The following is a 26,486-nucleotide window of genomic DNA, read 5'->3' as shown; positions in this document are numbered from 1 at the left end:
GAACTACAATCAAACACTTTGTCCATTAGGCCACATGTAGGTTTCAGCAGACTCCTGGTTCAGCTGCACTGTTTTTGTAGTCATGTGTAGACACCAAGTAAAACATAACAGCCAGTACAGGACTTGAACCCACAGCCACTGGAAAGAACTCCCTCTAACCAGATGTGTTAATCTCCCTTGACTAAACTGCTCTTTTAACAAATGCTGTTCCCAAAATAATCAGGAACCACACACATTGCACGCTGTGCCAGTGGAGCCACAGCGCCACCATGAGGGCAAAAAAGTGTAAAAACTGTTAAAACGTCCCTCCATTATGTTCCACTTACTCCTTCGATTCAGGGTCATGTGGGAGGACTGAAGCTGATCCCAGGTAAAAGAGAAGATAACAAACCCAAACTGCAAACTGAGTGAGACATATTTCTGTCTTTGACCCTTTGTTATCTATCATATAAACCTAATATCGTAAGAATATATTAAATCAAGTGAATGCAAGTGTAGAATCTAGATATCATTTACACATGACATATCTATACACACTCATTAGGTACAATGAAAACAAAACGTCCTGCTGAAAATAACTGACACACTTGGAATACCTAGAACGCAGCAGGGTAGTCCTGTCTCCTGGTTTCCTCACTGGCCCTCACACAATCCTGTCTTGGCCCACGTTTAAAAGCCTTGTTGAATTATTCATCATCTGGCAACCACAGCACACACACAAGCAAACGCGTAGAAAAGGAGCGGTGCAAGAAACAAACGGAAAGTCAGAGATACAGTAAGTAATGGCTGAAGGAGGTCAGAAGAAAGTCATGGATGGTTTAGCACTTGGCAGAAGGACAAAAAGTCCAATTTTTATGATTTTTTAATTTAAAAGGGTGAACAAATACATATCTCAAAAACAACTTAGTAAACAGCGTCTTGTGCCACAAGAAAAAAAAAAACAACCTACCAATTAACTAAGTTTCTCACAGTGCTAGAATTTCTCTTTTTCACCTCAGTGTTTTGTGCCAAAGGTCAAAACAGGGCACCACATGCAGGCGGACATATTTTTGGCCCCTTGTTGAACACTCCAGACAGCCGTAGACAGTTTCCCGCTTCTGGTTGCCCATACCACACAGAGCACAAGGCCCTTTAGGGATGTTGTGTTTGAGGAGGTTGACCCGTGTGTGGGAGCTTTCCCTCAGGTAGGCGGTGGAAATATCCGTCATGCTGGCGGCTTTCTCATAGTAGTCCGTCACCACGTCTTCCATGTAGGTGTCAGAGTGGGTGAGCTCCTCAAATGTTCGGTCATCTACACAAGAAGTAGATAAAGCAAAATGGCAGCAGCATGGTGAAAGTAAAGGTGCGCTTATTATGTAACAGAAGACAATGCCACACCTGCCCTGAAAGGGTTTCCATAAATGATCCCGGACAGGAAACGGCGCAGTCGACCCATAGAGAAACGTCCGATGAAACCACCGAGCTGCTCACTGATCTGCTCCCGCTCAAATCCCCCCTGAGACTCTGGGGTTACACAAATATCTGGCACAGAAGAAGAAGACATCCGGGCTGACTCAGTGACAGACCAGCACTCAGACCTAAGTGGAATTTAGTCACCACTTAACCCTAACCTGTGTTTGGACTGTGGGCATGGAGGAAACCCACCCAGACAAAGGGAGGACTGAGAGGTTGAATACTGTGAGGTGACAGTACAACCATGCTGCCTTTGTTTCTCCTGCTTTTAATGTAAGAATTCATGGTATGAAAGTTTGAATTCTGAGGAACTTCAGGGGTTAAACACACCTAATACACAGACAGTGTTTCATGTGGGAAAACAGCTTTTATCCACAAAGGGATTCAAGCCTTCAATTTTCCTACAAGACACATCCATTATCCCCTAAGTGTCCTGTTGATTTTCTGCTTTCATAGTAGTCGTTTATAGTCTGTTGAAGGCAGTTTGTAATTTCAGCATTATGAGCTTCATTTAACCATTTCTATTCCCACAGTTGAAGAATGTGTTTGTTTAAAAACCTGTTTCAAAAGCATATGAAGGGCTGTTAAATTCAGCCTGACACATGGAGCCTCATGGCAGACCAGAGAACATTTGTGCTTCTGTATCTAACTTGTGTAACTGTGTGAGATGAGCTTGATGGCGACTGGCCTACCAAGCCGGCCGTCCAGCCGTACAAACAGCTCACAGATGCTGAAGGCGATGGTGGTGTGAGCCGGGATGACGATGGCCTTGTCCCGACCTTTGGGGTTTCTGCCGTCATCGATCTGAAACTGCAGCAGAGCAGACACAGGCTGATTGGTCGGATGACTGGCAGAGTCAGATTGTTTGTAGAAACGCTGAACTAAAAAAACTATTGTATCGTAGAATAGTCTCACCAGCAAAATCATCTACTTTTTCTTGTTGCTTGACTCAGTTTCTCCAACTTGCTTCGATCCAACATACAGTGTTTGCATTGGTAAGTTTAGGGTACATGCCTAAGAACATAAACCATGTGTATGTGTGTGTGTGTGTGTGTGTGTGTGTTTACCCGCATGGTTGTCCCTCTCATCCCAGCGTGTACGCTCAGGGAGCACTGACGGGTGGTGCGGATGCTCTCCACAACAACACAGAGAACGCTCCGGCCGCTCTCTTTGGACTGACGAACCAGGCAGTGATCCAGGTCCACTTTCCTGAAAGAACAAAATACTTTATGCCAGAACTTTAAAACGCCTGTTAATATCGAACAGTACGACATCTGCTGTGTATTTTCTGTCTTGCGTGTAGCTCCTGTGCATGTGCCAGTGTAGAATAACATCATCATTTATTCATCCTTACAGGGAAACCCTCTCCTCACATTCCCACTGTCACAGGGTCAGAGGTCAGATATCACTAGATATCACTACTCTAGTTAGGAAGAACACAAGCCAAATTTACATGAAGGAAAACAACTGCCAGCTGTGTCTCTACTCAAAAACATTGATCACACTGATCAAAAAATAGATCTTTCAGCTTGATTATTAATAAATCATTACCTTGATGGCACCTCACGTAATCAGACCTAAGTGGTAACGTGGTGCTGTGAGACCCAGCAGGTTAAGATAAGTGCACACACACCGAGCAGCTGTTGAAAAAACACAGAGGATGCTGGGATACCTGGAGCTAAGTTCCCGCAGTAATGTAGGGACCTCCAGCTCATGTTTGGTCACGATGCCAAAAGAGGCTTTGACGGCCACAGAGTCTGAGCCGCTGATGTTGAACCCCACGTCGTTGATGATGTGGTTTCCTAATCGACCATTGAGCGCTACATCAGATTTATCCTCATAGTTGAGGAGCTGATAGGAGGAGACTCCTGTTAAAGGATCAGAGAATCATTCAGTGATGTTATTTTAAAACTGTGAAAATAAATCCTGCAAAAAATGTTAGACTTTTGCCCTCTAATAGCCTTTTATTGTTAATGTCATTTAGTCTAAATGATCCTTATTAATAAATAATGAGATCTAGCAGCTAACGAGCTGCTGAGGTATATTGAGCATACAGTCTACAGCTGAGCTAAACAGCATGTTAAATAAATGAAATAAATAAAAACTTAGTGAGATGCAGTGTGATTCATGTTTCTGTAAACTTCTGTTCAGGACAATGTGTCACCACAGACGCATAAAACACAGATGGCACAGTGCGGTCCCTTCATTAACTATTTAAATCTTCTGACAAGACACCAGAATTTGTCCTTTTGTGCTTTTTTGCCAGCAGAGAGCTGAAGGATGATTTGTAAAATAGCAGCAGATGGTTCGGTTTTGAGAAGTAAAAGGATAAGATGTAAATTTGTAAATTAGTTTTATCAGGGCAAGAGGTGGGGAGCAGAGCTGCAGAGTTCAGAATGTATTAACTGTGAAGTTTGCAGGTATCAGTGCAGCAGCTGCAGCTCAAACATCAGAATAATATTGTTGTTTTTTTTTTACTTTTGAAGCTACTTAAAGAGAAAACATGTTTCACTGACGTACCTGCTGTTATCTCTTTCTCCCCGACCAGGATGTCTTTCAGTGAGAAAGGTGTCGAGGCGTACTTGTTCTTCTTCCAGAAATGCCTCTTCCTCTTCTTGGTAACCAGGCTGAGGGGCTGGTAGCGGTCGGCCTCACTCAGACTCGGGACGGGGATCAACCTCCCTGTGCCTCCGACCTGTTTCACAAAGTTCTTAGTGGCTGCTGCAAACATTTCAAATGCATGAGCCTTGAATCGGAATAAACATATGTTCCAAAAAACCTCAGGGCCTATTCACTGCTCTTGTTTGCTGCAGGACCTAATTCAGGAGTGTTCTTTCAATCTTGTGAAACGTTAAATAATGTAGGAAGTGTGTAAGGTAATATGGGACAAGGTGTGTGTTAACCTGATAGGTCAGTGCCTGTAACTTCCTGTCACATGATTAATGAGATTAAAAAAAGCGAATTACTAATTATAGCATCTTTTCATATATTCTGTAGTGAGTAAATGTGATTTTTAGCAGCCAATATGTGTTGAAAAAATGTTTCTATAACACCCCAAAAAAGTGAAGGGTGAAGAAGGAAAAAAGGAGGCAGTGCAGAATCATCACCTAAATACGTCTGTCCTTGTCCTAAATCGTTGTTTCCCTTTGATTTGTGATTCATGGAACATTTCCTTTAGACCCAGGACTTTATTTAGTATGCCTGAGAAACGGTGTAGATTATTTTTTTTAGCAATGTCTCTGTGGTTTTGTTTTTTCATTGCAGCTTTTTTTAGTTTGGATAATATCCACCTTGCTGACTGATGGCCTCCACTGTCCCAGTGTGTGTCCTGCATGACCACAGGCCGATCTTCTCTGTGGCTGCACTGCTGTCTAGCTTATACATCCAGGAATAGCCTGAAGGATTTAAAGACCACATGTCAGAAACCTTCTTACCAGAGGAGCTGAGGTCAGTATTAGTTTTCTATACGATCCACTCCCTGTAATTTTTAAGTTCAGTCACAGTGGTTGTGTATTGTAATTCCTTGAAAGTATGACTCAAGGGCCTTTCTGTAATTTACACTGAACATGCAGCAGAGATAAACTGTGACTAACTTTCTCCAAGCAGTTACATTTATCAATTAAGATGTAACACCCCAGTCCAAATATGGACTTTTTAGGTATAAAGCTGTTGGTTCACCAGCTGGAAGAACTGTAGTCCTGACAGAATCACCACACGACACCACCTGATTTGGTGCTTCGAAGCAGTTTCATCAGACAAACACGCCGTTTCAAACACTCTCACTTTTGTGTTCTCTAAGCTGGTTCATCTTAGTGTATAAAAGTCTAAATGTGCAGAAGCTGAACTCTGATCTGATGGAGGAACTGTCTTCCCATCTGCTTCTGTTTCTTTCCCCTGTGGCCTGACTCTTTAATGGGAAAGCAGTCTGTTCTTCAAGCGCTGTAAACACTTCCTGACTTGTTCTGCAAAGGAAACAAGTGAAATCCTCCTCATCCCTTGACAGAAAGGGCACTTTCGAATAAATAAGTTTACTTGTTAAGATCACAAGAGACCATGAAGATTTTCAAAATGTTTGTTTTGTTTTCCGGACATCACCTCAGGGGTTGGTGGGCTGCATGATGCTCTCAGACATTTGCCCTGGAAAACACATCAGATGAGTGTAACATGCATGTTGTAAACCACTTAAGCTGGAGTGCACAGATGTAGGGCGGCAAACCAAATTCCAGGTAGTTAGCAACAAGAAAAAAAAATCTTTAATCATCTGAAGGTTGTTTTATTTCCAACATGTCCTTCCAGGAACATTGACCCTTGTTAAAGAATTCATAAAGAAGAAAACAAGAAAAGTTCTTCTAGTTCGGTTTCTAAGTAAAATACAGAATCTTCCTGCATACAGTTCGCCACATTATCCAATAAAATCATAGAAATCATTTCACTCACATGTTCCCAAAACCAGCAGACATGACCAAATCAACAGGTTGTACAAAATAAAAGCTCACAAACAGGAGATTCTGACGTCTAGAATTAATTAAGTGTAGTGCACATTTTAAAGTGTAGTATCAGGCAGTATAAAGGTGAAAGGACTAACACGCAAAAACAACAGTATCCTGACAAACATGCACAACTTCAGCTTCAAAACTCTTCTTCAGCAGCATCATCCAGCCCACCTCCTGTCGTCAGCCGCTTGGTTGATCACTTTTAAACTCAGTCTCTAATTAGCTGCATCTTTCCAGGCCACAATGAGGAGGAGGGGGGTGGCCTTGATTTAAAGCAAAGAAAATAAAATAAATAAAGAGATGAGAGAAGAGGAGGAGGAGAGCGAGAGAAGGAGGAGGGACGTGGGGGGTGAAGAGGGAGCTTGTTTCAGTCTGCAGTAATCGCTCACCCAGGAGCCTGTTCCACTCAGGGATATTTGGGTTTTCCAGTCTGGATGCTGTAGCTCGGGGTCGGGCTCTCTGTGACTTCTTCGTCTGTTTTGCGGCGGCTGTGCTGTGAGGACGTTGCATGTCTGGCATCCAGACATGGGCCCCTCACTGCACTCTAGGATTACTGTGTGCCTGATCCTCACCTTGGCTCAGGTGATCGCCGTGAGCTGCCAAGAAGACACCAAGAAAGGTGAGCGACAGCTGCTCCTTCTGCTTTCTGATGTACCTGAGACGTTTAAGTGCTGACAGTTTTATTCAACAATGGAACAAAAAAGGTCATAAATGTCGTGGTTGTTTCCTGCTTCTGTGCTAAAATATAAACTTTAAGTTCATAAAATATTCCTATAATGTATCTGTTGTCACTGTGCTGGATACACACACATTTTTCATGTGTGTTTTATGTTGGACTCTTGACATAAATGTCGTGATTCATGTATCCGAGTCCAATGAAAACAATTACTGTTTGTTTTTTTATTTGTCTCATTTTATTTAGTTTATGATTTTGTCTTATGAAAAGTTTTGGAGGTGGTTTGGGCTTGGGTTTCTCGTCTCTTGCAGATTTCCTGCTCCTTGGTTCACTTTAAACTGCGCCCTAACACCACACTGGCCTTGCGGTTTGAGAAGTAAAGGTTAAAATCACACCCACAGCCTAGACCAGAAAGGTTTATTTGGCCTTAATGGGAAGCTCATGAAGCTGCTAAAACCACTAAGTGGTAATTATGTATGTGGAAACATAAAACAACTGGCAAAGCTGCAAACTTTTCAGGAATTGTTTACAGGTGAGAACAAGCTTCAACACTGCTCCTAACCTCTTGGAATAAAAGTGAAATTCATGCCTGATACTGAGGCTAAAGTGGCCCCATATCACTGACACAAAAACTCAAGACAGTGTTCCCGTCACAGATTCGGTTTTCTAAAATAAAATGTTCCGGGTGATGTGAAGTACACGCTGCAGAGCACAGAGTGGCTGGGTTATTTCAGTGCGAGGTTGAAGCTGAATGAAGGGGTTTGGAGAGCCATGGCTATAATGATGTGGCCTTGTGGATGGGATGGACAAAAGCAGGCCACTAATTTTGGTCAGACATGGGGCCAAAGGCAGACAAGACACACCCAGAACGTGAGGATGCTGGATATGAAATATCATTTGCTCACTTCTAACCGCGTTCCCCTCCACTGAAGCTTCCTCCACCTCCTTCCTGTTGTCGCGGCCCTTTCCAGGCTTAATGCTAAGCTAAGCTAGATGGCTTTAGCATAAAGATTCACCATTTGCATATATAGTTCTAGAAAAACTATTTGAATTGTTTTTAAAGATTTCAAATTGTCCAGAAATTCACACATGAAAAAAATGCACAAGTTCTTGCAGCACTTTTCGCTTTTATTTTTATATTCATGTTGCTGTTGAATCCCAAGAGTCATCTAATACCATATGATTAGGTAATAAAGACACATTAAACCAGTGTCGTATCAGGCTGAACTCAGACAATAAACTCAGACCTACCTGGTTCTGTCAGTGTTTGTTATGAACTCAGATTTATGACAGTGGCTTAGAGCCTTTTTAGACTTTAGTTTGCTGTTCTTGGCCGTGTGTGTGTGCATGTGTGTGTTTGAATGAAGAAAATGGAAAGAGACAGTGAGCATGGACTTCAAAACCTTTTGTCTGTTTCGCTTTTTGACGCTCTAACACAGTTTTTGCCGTGGCCTAAAAAACTACTGGAAGTCGCAAGAATCACACATTTCACATTTTTGTGTATAATAATCAGTGGATTCTAATTATTGACACATTTTTGTCTTCAACATGTTTGAAGTACCTTCCATACTGCTGGGTAACTTTCAATCATGGGTCAATTTCCCACCGGGGATCAATAAAGTTTCATGATCTGATTCTGAAAAGAAACTAAAGTTATCAAATAAATGTGGTGCAGTAAAAAGTACAGAAAATGGAAAAGCAGAGCGGTACTGAAATGCCTCTGTCGGTTCTGTCGATCTTTGACCGTTTTCTTTTGAAAGAAGGCAGATGAGAAATATTTTCCTTTTATATCCCATAAATCATTTCAACCTGATTCAGCCTTCAGGTGGTAAATCACTGGCTGACGTTCAGTTTATGTCGCTTAAATATTGTTCCTGAATAAACCTGTGTTCAGACATTGTGGGCTGCAAACGACAGGGTCATACAGATGCAGGGACAGTGCTCATCACACGCAAAGGCCTGATAATTGTTCTCATGCTGTATCTAAGCCATCACTTCATCCAAATCAAGGCCACCGCCTTAGAAACTCTTCTGAATGCCATGTAAAGAAAAACATTTACGTAATCTACAAATCTTTATGACATAAATGCATTTTTCTCAGAATAAAAGGTTCTTTACCCCAAAGAAAAAGTTGCAGAAGAAAAGAAAACCATGATGTTGGAAAAGTTCTGCTGCTAATATAAACCCACAGCTTGTTTTAGTTCTTGTCTCAGTGCTGCAGCTGCACCTCAGTGTGAAGCAGGTTTTTGGAGCAGGCGGGCTCCTTTGGGCGTGGCACCTCTGTGCGCTCCCAAATAAAGGCAAGCCACAAGTTTTACCCAAACCCAACATATAATACAGATACTGTGGTTTCCCCTGAAATAACTCCTGCTTTTGAAAACCAGCCTCCCTCGTGGGGAGAGGCTGCACCACATAATTAGAACTTGCAGACGTCACCAAACTGCCTGAATTAAAATATGCTCAAAAAGCCTGTAGCAGGTGGATATATTTGTTTTTTCTCTTGGTTCTTTTTAGTTTTGCACTTTTGCCTGAAATGTTTCTTTTTTTTTTTAAAAAAAGAGGATGGAGTCAAGGATGTCTACTCTCTCTCATGTTTGAGAAATTCTGCTGAAAAGAGTCTTTATAATTTTATTTCCTGAGCAACATTCCCAGATGAGTGAGGCAGTTTGACTTTCTCCTTTTTACCCTTCAAAAAACATAATTTGAAAAATCAAAATGAATTACAGGATTGCACAGGCATCTTTCATTCAGACTTTTAATTTTAGGAGATAGTTTCTGATTAAATGACATGTTTTGTGTACCATGATGTGCAAACATGAAAACTGTAGGTCTCATCTTGTTTTCAGCTGAGACAGAGACATTACGGGTGCACAGTTGATTACATACTTTCATACAGACACGTTTATAGACACATTTGCCGCCAGGAGCTGTCAAGTTCAACCACAGACTAGTCACTGCCAGCCTGAAGACTCCAAGTACCATGCTCCAATGCTGCCAGTGGCAATTTGCCTCAAAGTGTCTGTCAGTGCAAGTTTGGGGATTTGTGAGAGAGAGATTATACAACGATAAATAGCCAGTCAATTCAGCCAAGGCCAGAGTGCACTTCCCATAATGCATCTTAACAGCATCTTTACATAGACTCTACTTGCCTCTTAAATGCCCTTTAAAACGCCACAGCTGCAGTTTAACATAGTTTTTCCATTATAAATGTGCAGTCTCAGAGCCCTGTAGTTGATGTTGAACTCACAGTGATATGAAATTCAGGAATTCCCCTTTAAATTTAGAGGGTCATAATTATAAAGAGCTTTTTTTTTTTTTTTTCAATTTAATGTCTTTCTGTTCCTGTCAACTGCAGTGAAAACAGGACAGACCATGTGAACTAAATGCAAGTTTCAACATAAATAACCGGCTGGTTGAAACTGTGCTTTTATAAAATCATGACTCTATGTGGTACACAACAACAACAACAACAACAACAACAACAACAACAACAACAACAAGAAAAACTGAAGATTTCAAGAACCAAAATGCACAACGAACTAAACACAAACTGCACCAAAACCAAACCAAACTTTAAGACAAAAAATGTAATAAAATGGAATAGTTTAACAGTATAATATAACATATACATAATATTTAAAGATTCCTGCACTAAATGATTGATACAAACTTGTACTGAGTGATAGCAGCACTCTATCTGTTTTTATTGTAATACATGAGGGGTGAGCACAGCCTGCTGGCTGGAAGGGGAAGTACATCACACTGTCTTCAGGGACTGTTGTATTTGGATGTTTATATTTATTTCAGTTTTGTTTATGATTTGCATTTATTTTTTATTTTATCCATAAATTTGATGCTGCGTGATTCATTTAGGCACATTTGAGATACTGACCTACAAATCCTGCAAATTTTGATTTGATAGCTGAATTTCTTAAAACAGTGAAATTCAAAATCATTTCCAATAAGCCACAGATTTGATTTCCCTGCATTTCTGTTTTTCACAGATACCTGCACAGAAAATGGAAAGGTCTACGCCCACAATGACATGTGGAACCCAGAGCCATGCCGGATCTGTGTGTGTGATATGGGGACTACTGTGTGTGAAGATGTGGTGTGTGAGGACCTTGGTAACTGCCAGAAAACTGTGACCCCAGAGGGCGAGTGCTGCCCCGTGTGCTTGGCTGCAGGTTCAACACCCACACCCAGCACAGACCCCACACCAGGTGAATGTTCATCCTGACTGCGTGTTTCAGGCTCAGGTTACGCTGCTTTAGAGACATCATCCCTGTTTGTGTTCTCTACTGTAGCCGCAGAGGAGAAGAGCGGGGAAAGCTGCGCAGACGACGGCGAGCTGCACCATCACAATGACATCTGGAAACCTGAGCCTTGTCGTGTCTGTGTCTGTGACAATGGTGTCACCATCTGTGATGAGGTGCAGTGTCAGGCGCTGCCGAACTGTGAGAAGGTCGTCACCCCTGAGGGAGAGTGCTGCCCCGTGTGTGACAACTTCGCCAGTGCCAGCAGGAGGATTGGTGAAGCAAATCCCACTTATTTATTTTGTGACTGAAATATTCTGATTTACATTATTACAGATTTACTGTTGTCGATAATCACAGAGTTCAAAAGCTGTAATATCTGCCAAGCTAAATGAAAATAAACTGTACTGTAGGACACTACATAAATCATTTAGGTTTAACACATGATATCACTGAGCAGAGTTAAATATCAATATAATTAACTTTATTTCTGTTTTCCCAAAGAAATTATGGGTTTCAAGGTAAGTCATGATAAATTCCAACCTGTAATATTTAAAAAATTAAAAATGAGAAAAACCTTTTTACTCTTTAAATTACAACAATTTGTTGACGTATTTCCTTCATAGGGACAAAAAGGTGAACCAGGGGATATCCCATATGTAAGCAGTCTCACAAACTAAATAACAATGATTATGATTATGGCCATATTATATTTCAGTTTAGATCTTCTGTTTTCAGTTTTGTTTTTGTCCTGAGCCTTAACAGTGATGTTATATTCTCAGGTGGTGGGGAACCCTGGACTTCCAGGACCCTCGGTGGGTTTTATTGCTTTTATAATGTACATGCTGGAACAGTAAATGGAAATTTATATGTAGGCCTAATACATTTACATGAATTTTGAGTCACATTGGGGGGTTTAAGGTCCACATTCACATGCATAATAGGATGAGGTCATAAAGTGCATGTGCAGTAATGCAGTGCAGTGTTATGAACATAATGTGTGATACCTGTGTTTGTGGTGCAGGGTCCTCCGGGAACTCAGGGACATCCTGGACCGAGAGGCTTTAAAGGCCGACGGGTGAGTCTGACTGAGTCGGTGAAGAACAAAGCTCAGGCCTCTTTGCTGCTCAGACTACGACCAGGCTTCAGTGAGTTGTCTCTCATTAATATGTTTTCATACAGGGATTCCCAGGGCCTGCAGGATTTGACGGAGAGCCCGGTGTGCCAGGAAATCCAGGGGAGCCTGGACCGCCAGGCCATCCTTCCCATCCTTCCCATCCTGGGGTGAGTTTTCTGCAGAAATACACAACTTTGGCAGAAAATTAAACACTGCCCTGTTTTAGTTATAGACATTTATTTTAAATGAAACTCTTCACAAAAGGGAAACCTAGTGTCACAGATGGCTTCAGGTTTCAGTGAGAAGTCTGGTTTGGCTCACATGGTCTCAGGATCAAGGGTAAGTGCTGCAGACATACATGTATTGGAAAAACCCACTGTATGTGACTTATTTGACAGTGACACTGAGTGACATGTGGCTTTATCAGGGTGAACCAGGACCACGAGGACCTCCAGGGCCATCTGGATCACCAGTACGTTTGAGTTTCCACCTAAAAATTTAAAGGCTTGACGACTCATTCTTAAGTAATAACAACTGATATATCTCATATTGTCTCCTTTCTAATCCAGGGTCCGACTGGTGGTCAAGGGCTTCCAGGAGATGCTGGAGAACCAGGATCAATGGTAGGAGTATTTCTGTTTTCCCATTGAGGTGATGCCACATGCAGGCCTGAGAGCCACTGGAGCTATGGCTTTAAATGATGATGTTTAAGCTGAAGTAAGTTTAATAGTTTAACAGAACTGTGCTGCTGACTGCTCTTTGTCCATGTGTTTGTCCACAGGGTGAGCCAGGTCATCGAGGACCTGACGGGCCGCCAGGAAAACCTGGACCTGATGTGAGTCCAACATACACACATCCATTTGAAAATAAGTCACCTCATTTATTTTAGCATTTTCCCACTTGGTATTACTGGTTTTTACATTAGCAGTAATGTTATTATGGCTGTTGATGATTTTTGCTCTCATTATTGTGGGCTGTCCTTTTATTATTAGCATTTCCAGAATGGCAACTGGGAAGAATAGTACTGTAATAAATACTTTATTGTTTAATTTTTTTCTGCTCAGGGAGAATCTGGACCTGCAGGGGCTACAGGAGAACCAGGATTTCCAGGATCAGTGGTAACCATATGTCGTGCGGAGTTCACACCAAATTTAAATGAATTTAAATGTAACACTGACACAATCAAACTCATTAGTGATCTATGTTCATATACGAACTTGATTTCTCTGTTAGACAAGAGAAGAAAATAACTGCGGTTTGGCTGACAGACCTGAATCTCCCCAGTAATCCCAGCATGCATGTTAGAATTGGTTGATGGAAACTAAATGAAGAGAAAACACAGGTAGAACTGGTGCAGGTTGGGAATTCACACTGATATATTTTTATTGAAGGGTGCAAGAGGATTCCCAGGACTTCCGGGTCTTCCAGGACTGAAAGGTCACAAGGTCAGAGATATGAACAACTTTACTGAGTCTTCTCTTCATAAGTATTATTCAGGTGTTTTTGTCCTAATGACACTTAACAATGTACCTGCTTGTGAATTAAAACCTCTCCAACAGGGAAATGCTGGTCTTACTGGGACAAGAGGCGAGTCTGGAGCAGTTGGGGCTAAGGTATGAAGACTGTAGGTCACCTGATCTTGTTCCTCCCTATTGATTCCTCTTAATACTACTCCTCTGTCATTATTTATTAAAAGAGCTTATGTTATGTTGGAAAATAAAAAACATGCATCATTGTTTGGGCTAAAAACCCGGTGAAGATGTTTACTGCACAAAAAGTTTCAATTATGAACCTTAGCTGTTGCAATAAACCCTTTACTGTTTTTTTCCTTCCACTGTGTATAAAACAAGGAACTTAATCCACATCAGGAAAAACGTCTTACAATTTGATTTATAACAAAGAGAGTTTTAAACCTCATCTTTTCTACGTGTCTTGTTTTGCAGGGCTCATCTGGTAGTCCTGGTGCAATGGGTGCTCCAGGCCCGCTGGTAGGCAGCACTCATCACCACAGTGTATAGTCCAGTTATGCGATTTACACAGATACTGAGGGTGTGTTTGTTTCAGGGGCCACTGGGGATGCAGGGAGAAAGAGGCAGAGCTGGACCAACTGGTCCTGTGGTAAGAAAAAAATAAAACAGTGGATTTAAAACCATTTAAAATGGTCTTTCAGGATTAAGACATTTACTCTCTTTCTCTCTTAGGGAAAACGTGGTGGATCTGGAGATCCTGGCAAACCAGGTCCTCTGGTAAGAATTTATATGTAATGTATAAATGCACATAACATTAGTAGCAGTATTAGCTCTCTACTAAAGGGCACTTCAAACACGACACAACACCACAGTGAAAATCATGCAAGTCTTTACAAATAGTGATGCTAACTGAAGAGACACTGATGTGACCTGTTAACACTCAGCCAAACATACAATGAATATTGAAAAGTTTTCTTAAACTACAGGGTCCAATAGGAATCCCCGGTGCGCCAGGATTCCCCGGTAGCCCGGGAATGAAGGTGAGATTGTCTGCAGCCAAATAACTGTACTTTAATTAGTGCACTGTGAAAGCTTGAGTCTTGAATAAGTGAAGTGATGACATGAGTTGAAGGTAATTTTCTAATCTCCGTACACTGCATGTGTAGATCTAAATGTGTCCTCTGGTGCAGGGTGAAGCTGGACCAACAGGGGTGAGAGGAAGCCCAGGACAGCAGGGACCCAGAGGTGATGCTGGACATGTTGGACGCCCTGGTCCTCCAGGACAACAGGTGTGTTAATCTAAATTCTGTCTTTGTGTTTTTTAGGTGGGTAAGTGGGAAAACTCCAGGAAAATTTGAAACTTAACATTAATTAGTTAATATTTTATTTTTAACAGGGAGCAGCAGGATCTGATGGAGGTCCAGGGGCTCGTGGCCAAACGGTGAGTGCACCTGCAGGTTTTGTAGGTAGGACCCAAAAACACAACCCAAGGAGGCAGTGACCGAATCAGAGGTTTTACTGTGGGGACTATTGAACAGATAGAGCCGCTCTGACACTGAGAGCAGTGTGAAGCATAACAGCAAGAGGAAGCTTCACAAGCAAGGAGATGTTGTAGTTACACAGCAGAGCAGTTAGTGTGGGATTTAGGCAGGAGGGAATTTATTGGGGATCTTAAATGCAGGTCCTGTGGTGAAACCAGGAGGGGAGGTAAGTGAATATGCACCAGACAGGAAGTCTTATCAAAATAAAACCCAGAAGCCAGGAACCAGAGCATGACGCCTGCCTAAATTATGAATATTAGCAGATTGATGTAAACTCCTAAATTCGTGTATTTCCCGTTTCAAAACAAAATCAGAAAAAACAAATAACTAGGGTGTTTTTTTGTCTTTGAATAAAAACAAAAACAGAAATTCGAAAAATAAAAAAATGCCACATTTTTTCATTATAAAGGTTAAAACGAAAACTTTCAAACCATTTTATATCTATATGCACACCTACATGCGCTTAGTTTGGGAACCTTACCGAACCGGAAATCAAGGGAAGTTCTGGTGACAGCGGCGGGAGTCGTAAACTCAAGTGCCGTAAAGTGCTGTAATACACAAACACAAACACACAGTGTTAAACTAGTTCTTAACTCAGAAAGTACTGACAACAATATACCTCGTAAATTGAAGAAATTACTGCCGTTTCCAATAAATCGTCGGAAACATGATTCTCGAATTGTGCTCCAGAACCTCCTGATAGCTAGGACAGCAACATAACAAAGCAAAGATTTCTGAGTGTTTTCCGCTCTTAAAAAGTTCTTTAACTAAAGCAGAATAAGGTTCAAGTGCAGCCATGGCCTGGACATATTTAGATAAATAGCCTATTATAATATTTTCTCTGCCTTTTCGCGGTCCAACCAGTTTCCCGCCTCCCGTGTCCCGACACTTCCGGTGTCACAATAATCAAAATAATACATTAAAATAAAAATATTTTCTGTTTTGGATTTAGAACCCTTAAAGCAAAATCAAACTATGTGGTTTTTACATTAATCAGAATTTCTGTTTTTATTTAAATACGAAAAAACAAAAAAACAACCCATTTATTATTATTTTTTTCTGATTTTTTTTTTAAACGAGAAAAACCAAAGAAGGAGCCATACACTGATTCTCCTACAACATGTTTGCCTACAGATCTGTGACCTTCAGACTCTCACTTGGTGATTCAGGTTGGATTTTTCAAATTAATGTGATTATCCCTTATCCGTCCCAGGGTTTAGCAGGAGTTCAGGGTCCAGCAGGTTTGCTGGGTCCACCCGGTGCCCCCGGCCCCCAGGGAGTTACAGGAGCTCCAGGACCAAAGGGCCAAGCGGTATTAGATCTGCTGTCATATAATTTGTTTTGGTTGGATACAATGATCCTGTAGGATGACTTTATTCTCTTTCCCTGTTTTTTATTTGCACTTTATGAATTGGGATCTTTATGTTTTGATGCTGACGTCTTCTCATGTCCTTACAGGGTGATGTTGGAGTACTTGGAATCAAAGGAGAAGCTGGACTCAAAGGAGAAAGAGTAAGTTGTTTACCACTTTGAAATTAAAGGCAATAAAAGTACATTGTTAATGTCATGTGTTGGTTTATTAACAGATAGTTTGACTGGAGGCTGATGCCTGATTATTGATTTCTGTGCCATGTTAGGGTGACCATGGTGCTCCGGGTCCATTAGGCCCAATGGGAGAAGATGGGAAGCGTGGAGCACGAGGTGATGCTGGATCCATTGGGCCTGCAGGACCTTCAGGAGAGACAGTGAGTTGGGATTATTGATCACAAAGGCTGAACAAACTACTGCCGTAGGTTGTTAAAAGCATTTAGTCTCAGGACCCAATATACTTCAGTTTGTAAAATAAGCATCCTTTTGGTTTTTAGATTGCAACATTTATCCATGTAATACTTACATACGACCTCTGCATTCCAGGGTGCTCCAGGAAACAGAGGTTTCCCTGGTGCTGATGGTTTACCGGGTCAGAAGGTGAGTTGACTTATCAAGTAAAAAAATGCTAATTTTATCACATTTGTCTAAGTTTTGAATATCTGATGTTTGGCCAAACAGGGGGCCCAGGGTGAAAGAGGGTTGCCAGGGGCTACAGGCACCAAAGGTTTACCTGGAGATCCAGGACGCAATGGAGAGCCAGGTTTAACAGGAGCTCGGGTAACACAGACTCAGCTAAATATCCTATGCAGTCATTTCATTTTGGGTTTTTTAACACAATTTCAGCATTGCATGGAGCTTAGATGTGACTTTTTGCTGTTTTAGCTGTGTTTTTGGACTGTATAGTAATCAGCTGTACAGACAGAGCAATGTCACAACAAAGGACCTTAATAACTTTTGAAGACATAGTACTTGTAAGATGTCATGCCAGAGACGTATCTAAGATTGTTCTGTAATTGTAGATCTCATTCTGTCTTTTTTCACAGGGTCTGACGGGACTTATCGGTGCACAAGGAGCAGAAGGAAAACCAGGACCAATGGTAACGAAAGCCTTTTATTTTCACCCCTCATGTTTCACTACTTAAATCATCTCCAAACCTATAGTGCAGTATTTCTTTCATGATGGCAGGAGTTTCATGTTTGTTTTGTCCTTCTAGGGCTCAGCAGGAGAAGATGGCAAACCAGGCCCAGCAGGTTCTGTCGGAAACAGAGGTCCAGCTGGATCGATGGGCGTGGCGGGACCAAAAGGCTTCGCTGTCAGTGTATTTGAGATTACCTGACAAATTATGACCATAGGCATTATTAAGAACTCGCAATAACCAGATATAACAATATTTCCCACCACTGTGCTGCTTGTAATGTGATATTCAGTGATGAAGTGATGAAGACAGAGTCAACTGCAATCCTGCAGGTTTCTAGTGTAAAGTCAAACATATATTAAAATAAATAAGAGAATGAATAAACTCATAAAGGAGATAGTCTAAAAGGATTGGGCATTAAACACAAACACTGATCATAGGTTTTCTCTATCTATGGGGTCTTTATTCACTGTAAAATGGTATAAAATAATATCTCAACCTTGTTTTCCACTTACAAAAATAAATAAAAACTAAAATAATTAAAAAGTTCCAGACAACTTCAGTGCTGTTGAGACACCAACAGGATACATAAGGTACACAATGTAAGTGTAGTGCAAAGCACAGCAAACATACCATGCAAATGCAGGAGAACGTGTGATGCAGCACAAACACATTAAAAATACAAATACAGCAGTCACCTCCATAGAACAGAGTAAAGAGAACATTCACAACCTAACCCCATGTTGTCTTCAATAATCACCTCAGAGTAAAAGTACAAACTCATAGAAAATGTGCTTCCACATGAATACATGTAAATAAATGAGAGTGATGTAGAAACTGTACCGACAGTGATGATCACTGTGGTTTGGTTCTTATTTATTTTTAGGGTGATGCTGGGAAAATTGGAGAGGCTGGAAATCCTGGACCTCCAGGTCAAAGGGTAACTATCACTATTAATATATTAAGTTACTATTCTCTTTACCAAAGTACAAATATACAGGTAAACAGTAAAAAAATACCTGTTTTCTAGGGACCAAATGGAAAAGATGGAGAAGAAGGAGCTGCTGGTCCCACTGGCCCAGCTGTAAGCACCCCCTGCTACTGAGAAAATTATCAATGATTAATAACAATATCATTAGATCATGTTATATTTTACTTTTTCTAGGGTCTTGCAGGGAAAAGAGGAGAACATGGTCCACAGGGGTTGAATGGTTTCCAGGTATACTGAAGCACATCACTGTAAAAATATACATTTCACTGGGGACTAACTGGCTGTTTAAAAGTACAAAAAACAGAATCTAAACCTTGAAGCCTCATTTATTTATACCAGTGTATTAAGATGTAAGTCATTAATGTAGATAAAAACTGGTTTGATGTTTTAGGGTTTGCCAGGACTGCCAGGCGCACCCGGAGAGCCAGGAAAACCAGGTGATGAGGTATGACAACACACACACACACACACATACAAATATTTGTAGATGATATTCTATTTAGCTTCTAAATAATATACTGTATATGATAAAATTATTGTCTTCTTGAAGGGTCTTGCTGGAGAGGCTGGGGCTGTCGGGGCACTGGGTCCAAGGGTAGGTCTACTTTCTGTTCTCAGTCCTCACTAAGCTCCTCAGTCGACTTCTAGTGTTTACATTTTATTGTTTAGAACAGTAAAACACTGTTGCTCATCTTTTATTCACTGGTTGTCCTCACAGGGAGAAAGAGGGCCCCCAGGAGAAAGAGGTGAAATTGGACCTAATGGGCTGCAGGGGCCCAAAGGTAGTCCAGGTGCACCCGGACCAGATGGGCAAAAGGTGTCGTAATAATAAAACCAAAAGACTTGATGCACACAGATGAAAGACCCTGCACAATGAATAATAATTTTGAGTTCCTGTGATTCTTTCATGTATATGTTAGGGGAGCCCTGGTCCAAAGGGTGCTTTCGGAGAGCCAGGAGGACCAGGACTTCAAGGTATGCCTGGAGAGAGGGGCATACCAGGACCCTCCGGCCCGAAGGGAGATGCTGTAAGTTACCAGCATGTGCACAAACCCCAAAATGGCATACCCAAAATAAAATGGCTACTAATCTTTAACCCTAAAGATTATATTCATGTCCCTGGTCTCTTTTAAAAGTGGACCGTTTGTAGTTTAATATCAAATATTTGGAATTAACCTAAGTCATTTTAACAGACTGTACCAGTCATTTTATGGGTTATATTGCTGCAAAATGAGAAATACAGTTGTTGCAGTGCTATGGGAACCCTGAAAGGTTTTATATATCTCAAACTCTGAGACTTACCTCTTTGAAACAGTGTCTGTAGATAAAGTCTAGTAGAGAAACAGTGTTAAGCAGGGAAAAGACTGATGAGGCTGAATTCTTCAAACAGGGCTCTGTTGGAGAGAAAGGACCTGAGGGTCAAGCAGGCGCTGATGGTGCACGGGTGAGTGGCCTCAGTATGATGGTCTGGATGCAAATGATGCTGCAGAATGAACACATTCACTGTTAAACCATCAGTGCCGGACAATCATACAGTTCTTCAATCTAATATGATATTTTTGTGTTATTAAAAGGGACTTCCTGGTCCTGTTGGACCTACTGGTTCCAGTGGACCCAATGGAGAAAAGGTGAGTGCAAAAGTATAATTTTTAGGAAATATATTCTATATCTAGAAATGTGAGTAGCCAGCATGATCACGTTCAGATAAAATGCTAACATAGAATCAGTCACCAAAAGTGCCACAAATGGATAATCTTCAAATGAAATTCAGTAATAAACAGAAAAGCAGGACAGTTGAGGTATCAGGTCTAAATGAGATTGATATCAAATGATAAGTCTCTTAGACAGAGCTAAGAAGATTTCTGCTTTTCAGTTCAAAGGGGCAGCCATATAGTTCTTATAATGAGGCTGAATGACCATGAACCTTATTCTGTTGATGTCAGAACTTTTATTTTTTGGGTTGTTCCTTTATTTCAGGGTGAACCTGGTCCACCAGGCCCTGCAGGACGCCGAGGCTCAAGAGGAATTGCTGTAAGTTGATCATTGTTAATAAACTGACATTCAATTTAGTTCAGGAGTTGAATGTTTTTCTTGATAAAAGTTTGTGCTTGTGTGTCTGATGATATTAACAGGGTTCTACTGGAGATCTTGGTCCAACAGGTGCTGCTGGCCTCTCTGGACCTTCTGTAAGTGAACACTAAATACAGCTAAAGCACGACAGTGCAAAATATAGAAATGAATCAACAGGCACAAAATCAAAAGTTAAAATACTACAATTTTATTGAAAAGACACTTACCATCATTGACCCCTTTACCAGGGTCCTGATGGTCAGCCTGGGGTCAAAGGTGAAACAGGTGAAACAGGTCCAAAGGGAGAAACAGGACCACCGGGGCCACAGGGAATGGCTGGGAAACCAGGAGCACAGGTACGCACCTGAAAGCTGTAGAAAGAGACATACCTGTATTCAGTGAAAGTCCACAATGTCTTTATCTACAAACACACACTGGTTAGAACCTTTACAGACTGTTTATACTGAGCTGTACCTGGTCAGGTAATTAGAGCTGATCACTCAGTTTATATTCATACTCATCTCATCTATTTGTGCTGTAGGGGCCTGTTGGTGTGAGTGGGTTGAAAGGTGGCAGAGGAACGCAGGGTCCAACGGTGAGTAAACATGTTGACAACCAGTAATTTCTTTTAAACCTAAACATCAGGTGGTATCAGTGTTATTCTGAAGCGCTTTGTAAAAGGTGTAGAGAACTATTCATGGTTTTACCAGTAAACTTAGGCTCTTATTAGATGTGTTTTCTTCCTGTAGGGCTCTCCTGGTTTTCCTGGGTTGCCTGGAGGAGTTGGACCACCCGGTGCTCTTGTGAGTTAATTGGTTATATCAGACCACATCTACTTTGACAGCATTGAGCAATCTTCATGTTAAGTAGTCACAGTTGTAGTGAGGGAAGATCATGGGTTTCAGGGTGCTGTTGGGGCAGACGGGCCCATAGGTGAGCCAGGAAAACAGGGCCCACCTGGGATTCGAGGAGAGAATGGTGCTGTAGGACGTCAAGGAGAGTCAGGACCCCCGGGTCCACCTGGAGGCTCAGGGGAGAAGGGAGACTCCGGGGAGGACGGTCCTCCGGTAAGAGGCAGCTCACACTGCTGATGTTCCAGCAGCTGGACACAGATAACGCTGACATGTTTCCATTGTTTGTTTGCTCCTGTGTTTCTCCTTCAGGGTGCTGATGGGCCTCCAGGACCTGCTGGTGTCGCAGGACAGCGCGGCATCGTGGGCCACCCTGGAGCCAGGGGAGAGCGAGGCATGCTGGGCCTGCCAGGCCCTGATGTATGTATTCTCCTGATAGCTTTGTTTTCATTTACAGAGTGGGCTCTTGAACCATGTGAACAAGCATTTAAACTTTGTGCTAATTTATTTCTCAGGGTCCACCAGGAAAACCTGGAGCTCCTGGAGCACAGGGGGGCACAGGGCCTGCTGGAGGAGTTGGTTTACCAGGACCCACGGGGCCCAGAGGAGAAGCTGGCCCAGAGGTCTGTCCAATCAGTGTCTGTCATTGTACAGCTTTAAGTGTTTACTGATGTTTTTATCTCGATCACTGCGCATTTCATAGTAACATTGGCCAGACTTTCAAAACAATTTGAATTTCTCTTTAAAATAAACTACATTATTAGATTTATATTCATATACATCTCTTACATTTATCATCTTAATATCTGTGTTTACTCAGGGTATCGCTGGAGAGGAGGGGCCTCCTGGTAAAGACGGTCTTGTAGGGGAGAGGGTAAGATTAAATACCTGCTGTAAAGTAGTAAAATCAGATAATGGTACAAATACTATTAGGTGTGTAATCACTACATTGTGTGTATTTTCAGGGAGAAAGGGGTAATCCTGGTACAGAGGGTCTGGCTGGTGCTACAGGGTCTCCAGGAACAGAGGGACCAGTGGGAATTACAGGCGGTCCAGGACCAAGAGGAGAAAATGTGAGTTTCACAAACAGAAATTTAACTGATTTAACATGTTGCATCTGTCAGCCACATATCCAGCTCTGTCAATACAGTCACACTGTCTGCTTGTTTGGAGTTAGGGTGCCAGAGGCCCCCAAGGACCTCTAGGAGCAGCTGGAGTCCGGGGGAAAGTGGTAAGCATGAAACCACCCTGTCATTACCCAACAACAATTTTACAGCTCAACATGAGCAGTTAAATAAAATGTGTGCTTGTTTTTAGTTTAAAATATTTTAAATGGTAATGTGTTGACTTACCATGCTGTATCTGTCTTTAGGGCCCTCAAGGACCACAGGGAGATAAAGGAGCAGCTGGAGAACAGGGAGAACGGGGGCAGAAAGGACACAGAGGCTTCACCGGACTCCATGGTTTGCCAGGCATAGCTGTAAGCAGCATGTTTATAGTTCAGAGCTGAAAATTGGTCACTCTATCTTTAGAACCAAACAATCTTGAGTCTGCTTACTTTGGGTTTCAGGGCGCCACAGGAGATGTAGGGGCTGTAGGCATTGTTGGACCAGCCGGGCCACGAGTAAGTGCACAATACAACAGAATGTTGTAAACAGATATGATATGCATGCGGGGCAGCATGGTGGATGAGTGGTTAGCACTGTTGCCTCACAGCAAGAAGGTTCCTGGTTTGAAACCCATCAGGGGCCTTTCTGTGTGGAGTCTGCATGTTCTCCCTGTGCTTGTGTGGGTTTTCTCCAGGTACTCTGGTTTCCTCCCACAGTCCAAAAACATGTACGTCAGGTTGATTGGTGACTCTAAATTGCCCATAGGAGTGAGTGTGAGTGTGTGAGGTTGTTTGTCTCTATGTGGCCCTGTGATGGACTGGGGACCTGTCCAGGGTGTACCCCTGCCTTTCACCCAAAGAGAGCTGGGATAGGCTCCAGCAGATCCCTGGGACCCTGGTTAAAGAATAAGCGGGTATAGATAATGGCTGGATATGCATGGAGGTGCTAAACTGTGCTGTGTTGTATTTAACATGACAAATTTCTCACTGTTTTCCATCCTTTTAGGGTCCTCCGGGAGTATTGGGTCCTCCTGGAAAGGAAGGAAACCCCGGCCACCCTGGACCAATGGGTGCTCCGGGAAGCAGAGGAGCTGGTGGAGACATTGGAGCACAGGTGACACTAAACTCCTTTTTAAATTTCAAACAATCAGCATTTTGTTCTTATCCTGAGGGACCTACAGTCAGTGCGATAGTCTAAAATCAGTAACACTCACTTTTTGCAGTAGTGACCCAGAAGATAATGAATCCCATTATTTTGTATTATAGCTCATATTGAACCAGAGCTTTGGATCGCTGATTAGCTGGAGTGGGTACAAGTTAAGCATCACATTGCTGCAAATGAGAAAGCATTCATGACCTTCCTTCTGTGTGCAATGATTATCTCTTTTTTGTCAGGGTCCACCTGGAGAAGCTGGCCCCCCTGGCCCTCCAGGCTCACCTGGACCCCCCACCGCAGCCGCTGAAGATCTCTTCGCTGTACCCGTGGACTACGATGGAGGCGACATTGTGCCAGAAGCTGTAGAATTTGTCGAGGATGACATGGGGTCTGATCCTGCTGAAACTCTTCCTGAGATGAACGAAGATGAGGCCCTTCCAAACAAGAAGTCAGCCATCTTGCGTGCAGACACTGGCGTCCATGCCACGCTGAAGACCCTCAGTGGACATCTGCAAAATCTTCGCAGCCCAGACGGCAGCAAGATGAACCCTGCGAAAACCTGTCAGGATGTCAAGCAGTGTTACCCTCAGAAAAAGAGTGGTACGGGTCCTGTTTTCCTTTTCTTCTGTTTTATGATAATCTAGACCCTATTTTCATTTATTTTTAGACCTATACAGTACATATGCAGACCCATTGGTCTTACGCCTTCCAGTCTTTTTTCTGCATTGGATACAGGTTTGTACTGGCTTGATCCAAACCAAGGAAGCACAAAAGATGCCATTAAGGTCTTTTGTAATATGGAAACTGGGGAAACCTGCATTTCTGCCAATCCAGCCAACATTCCCCGCAAAGCCTGGTGGACGAAATCCAGTCCCAGTACCAACAAAACCATCTGGTTTGGAGCCGACATGAATGGTGGAACTAAAGTAAGGAACCAGGAGTGTCATGTGGATGTGTGTGTTTTTGCAAAAGCTTTAAAATCTTTGATGGGTTTAGGTATTCCAGTCAGGATGTGTCCAGGAAAAATAGGCTGCAGATCTTTCCAGCATGTTCTGGGTGTAATCATGTCAAATTGACATCTACTTTCAGTTCAGCTATGGGAATAAGGAGGAGCAGCCTAATGAGGTGGCTGTTCAGATCAAGCTGCTGCAGCTTTTGTCCAAAGAGTCGCACCAGAACATCACCTTCCACTGCAGGAACATCGTGGCGTATAAAGACGAGAAGAGCAGCAACCTGAAGGCGGCTTTGGTCCTCAGAGGTTTCAACGGCCAGGAGCTGAGAGCACAAGGCATCAGCCGCCTCCGATACACTGTCATTGAGGATGGATGCTCAGTAAGTCTTCATCAGTAAACCTAACCATTGATGAAAAACAATTAGGAGACAATTAATGTGTTTCATTTGTTTTTTCTTTAGAAATCAAACGGAGAGTGGGGCAAGACAGTTATTGAGTACAGGACTCAAACGTCAACCAGGCTGCCTGTCGTGGACTTGGCCCCCATGGACATTGGAAAGCCTGATCAGGAGTTCGGCCTGGACATCAGTCCTGTGTGTTTCTCATAAAGTAACTCGACACAGGGTGGACACAAATAGCCCTTTGTAGAGAAGTACCATCATCACCAAAAATATTAGAATAAAGACTTCATATGAGTGTCAATAAAAGGTTCTTCACACATGCCTACATTTCCCATGAGTACTTGCTGTCTGCCAGCATATGGCAGCAGTGTGAGTAGTAGGACAGTGACGTAATTTATTCATCCTGTCAATAAATTTACAATCTTAAGTACTGCACAGGAAAATGCATGTGGGTGAACAAAAGTCTGAGATGTGAACATGAAAACAAAATAAACCAGCATGAACTGGAAAAACTGCCAGAAACTGTCTTTATTAAAGCAGTTTGCATCAGAGCAGAAGGTTTGGGGTAAAGAAAATGATTGAAACCTTTTCAGTTTTTAGCAGCGATGGCTTTTTTTTCAGTAAACACACATCCAGAGGCCTGGACAGGACAAGAGTTTAAATGGCAGTGACTGTAGTTCTTATGTTTAATGGAATAAAAATGAAAATCATGCTTGAAACTAAATTATTGAGTTCTGTGCAAGAACCTATTTACTTTTTCAACAGAGAACCTTCGTATCTCCTGTTTAAAACTCTCCAACTGTAAATGCAACATATGACTGTAAATTGCAAATTATTTGTTTATTGTTGACTATGGATGTGGAATAAATGACTTACTTTGGAATGACTGTGCTCTTCAAACTAAATCAAGAAACACTGACTAAATAGTGAGCGTCCCCTCATGAACAGCAGCATTTCAGTCTGAAAATGAGTTTCCATCTCACCACTGGAGGGAGACAGTTGTTTTCCTTTCAGTCATTCAATCACAGTTAACTGGTTTCACCTGATGTTTCATTTCAGGTGTGAGTCCTTCATTACATGACTGAAATGAAAACCAGTAACCAGTGGGTGGATGCAGACACATCCAGCTGTGTTTTCTGATCATTCAAATTAGATTGTTAACTCAAATTTCAGACATTTATTCACTTCACTTTGCAAAAATGTTTGATTTCTTTAGATGCAATAACACTGCTCTACTGGTTTGCCAAACAAACAGAGATAAGTAACTTCAGCTAGTAAAGTGTCCTGGCTGCACACATTTCCATTTCAGAGCGTCTGCATGCATATGGGTGTGTATGTCAGCGTCCAAGATAAAAAGAGATGCTTAGAGAAGGCGTCCTTACAGGAAGAAAAAGAGCCAAAGTTCAGGCAGCACATGTTTCTGGTTTGACCTCTCCTCTTAGCGCC

At 42.1% G+C, this 26,486-nt stretch overlaps 2 protein-coding genes across 3 annotated transcripts; one reads left to right on the top strand and one right to left on the bottom strand.

Moving 5' to 3' along the window:
* Positions 1-989: 989 nt before the first annotated feature.
* Positions 990-4,183, bottom strand: pjvk (pejvakin). Of its 2 annotated transcripts, XM_026302060.1 has the most exons (6): positions 3,973-4,183; positions 3,125-3,320; positions 2,520-2,661; positions 2,145-2,262; positions 1,378-1,521; positions 990-1,291 (listed from the first exon to the last, which is right to left on the bottom strand). In XM_026302060.1, the coding sequence occupies exons 1-6, from the start codon at positions 4,181-4,183 to the stop codon at positions 990-992; spliced, it is 1,113 nt and encodes a 370-aa protein (XP_026157845.1). The 2 variants fall into 2 exon arrangements, with proteins under 2 accessions (XP_026157845.1, XP_026157846.1); XM_026302061.1 differs by lacking the exon at positions 1,378-1,521.
* A 2,138-nt stretch (positions 4,184-6,321) lies between these two features.
* Positions 6,322-25,752, top strand: LOC113127448 (collagen alpha-2(V) chain-like). The gene is made up of 55 exons (XM_026302036.1): positions 6,322-6,564; positions 10,626-10,844; positions 10,929-11,153; positions 11,382-11,398; positions 11,504-11,536; positions 11,660-11,692; positions 11,902-11,955; positions 12,060-12,161; positions 12,259-12,333; positions 12,422-12,466; positions 12,564-12,617; positions 12,776-12,829; positions 13,059-13,112; positions 13,386-13,439; positions 13,554-13,607; positions 13,938-13,982; positions 14,059-14,112; positions 14,196-14,240; positions 14,450-14,503; positions 14,654-14,752; positions 14,860-14,904; positions 16,218-16,316; positions 16,463-16,516; positions 16,642-16,749; positions 16,919-16,972; positions 17,054-17,152; positions 17,419-17,472; positions 17,590-17,688; positions 18,398-18,451; positions 18,542-18,595; positions 18,677-18,730; positions 18,894-18,947; positions 19,053-19,097; positions 19,221-19,319; positions 19,423-19,530; positions 19,893-19,946; positions 20,077-20,130; positions 20,480-20,533; positions 20,635-20,688; positions 20,821-20,928; positions 21,114-21,167; positions 21,322-21,375; positions 21,478-21,639; positions 21,736-21,843; positions 21,939-22,046; positions 22,244-22,297; positions 22,389-22,496; positions 22,601-22,654; positions 22,796-22,903; positions 22,994-23,047; positions 23,538-23,645; positions 23,927-24,287; positions 24,423-24,613; positions 24,777-25,019; positions 25,101-25,752. Exons 1-55 carry the CDS (start codon positions 6,471-6,473, stop codon positions 25,245-25,247), a joined length of 4,782 nt encoding a protein of 1,593 aa, XP_026157821.1. The 5' UTR covers positions 6,322-6,470; the 3' UTR covers positions 25,248-25,752.
* Positions 25,753-26,486: the final 734 nt, after the last annotated feature.

This window comes from Mastacembelus armatus, chromosome 2 (genome assembly GCF_900324485.2).
Source record: "Mastacembelus armatus chromosome 2, fMasArm1.2, whole genome shotgun sequence".
Classification (NCBI taxonomy): Eukaryota; Metazoa; Chordata; class Actinopteri; order Synbranchiformes; family Mastacembelidae; genus Mastacembelus; species Mastacembelus armatus.
The sequence above is the reverse complement of the archived record's forward strand: the minus strand, read 5'-3'. Positions and strand labels throughout refer to the sequence as shown.

What these genes read in the sequence shown, in the direction of transcription:
- pjvk (XM_026302060.1), bottom strand. Translation starts at nt 4,183, where the DNA reads ATGTTTGCAGCAGCCACTAAGAACTTTGTGAAACAGGTCGGAGGCACA. An exon ending in CTGCGGGAACTTAGCTCCAG is followed by an intron (nt 2,662 to 3,124) that starts GTATCCCAGCAT and finishes TTGTTCTTTCAG; the next exon opens with GAAAGTGGACCTGGATCACT. An exon ending in TGGAAACCCTTTCAGGGCAG is followed by an intron (nt 1,292 to 1,377) that starts GTGTGGCATTGT and finishes CTTCTTGTGTAG; the next exon opens with ATGACCGAACATTTGAGGAG.
- LOC113127448 (XM_026302036.1), top strand. Translation starts at nt 6,471, where the DNA reads ATGGGCCCCTCACTGCACTCTAGGATTACTGTGTGCCTGATCCTCACC. An exon ending in CAGCACAGACCCCACACCAG is followed by an intron (nt 10,845 to 10,928) that starts GTGAATGTTCAT and finishes TCTCTACTGTAG; the next exon opens with CCGCAGAGGAGAAGAGCGGG. An exon ending in CGGGACCAAAAGGCTTCGCT is followed by an intron (nt 17,689 to 18,397) that starts GTCAGTGTATTT and finishes ATTTATTTTTAG; the next exon opens with GGTGATGCTGGGAAAATTGG.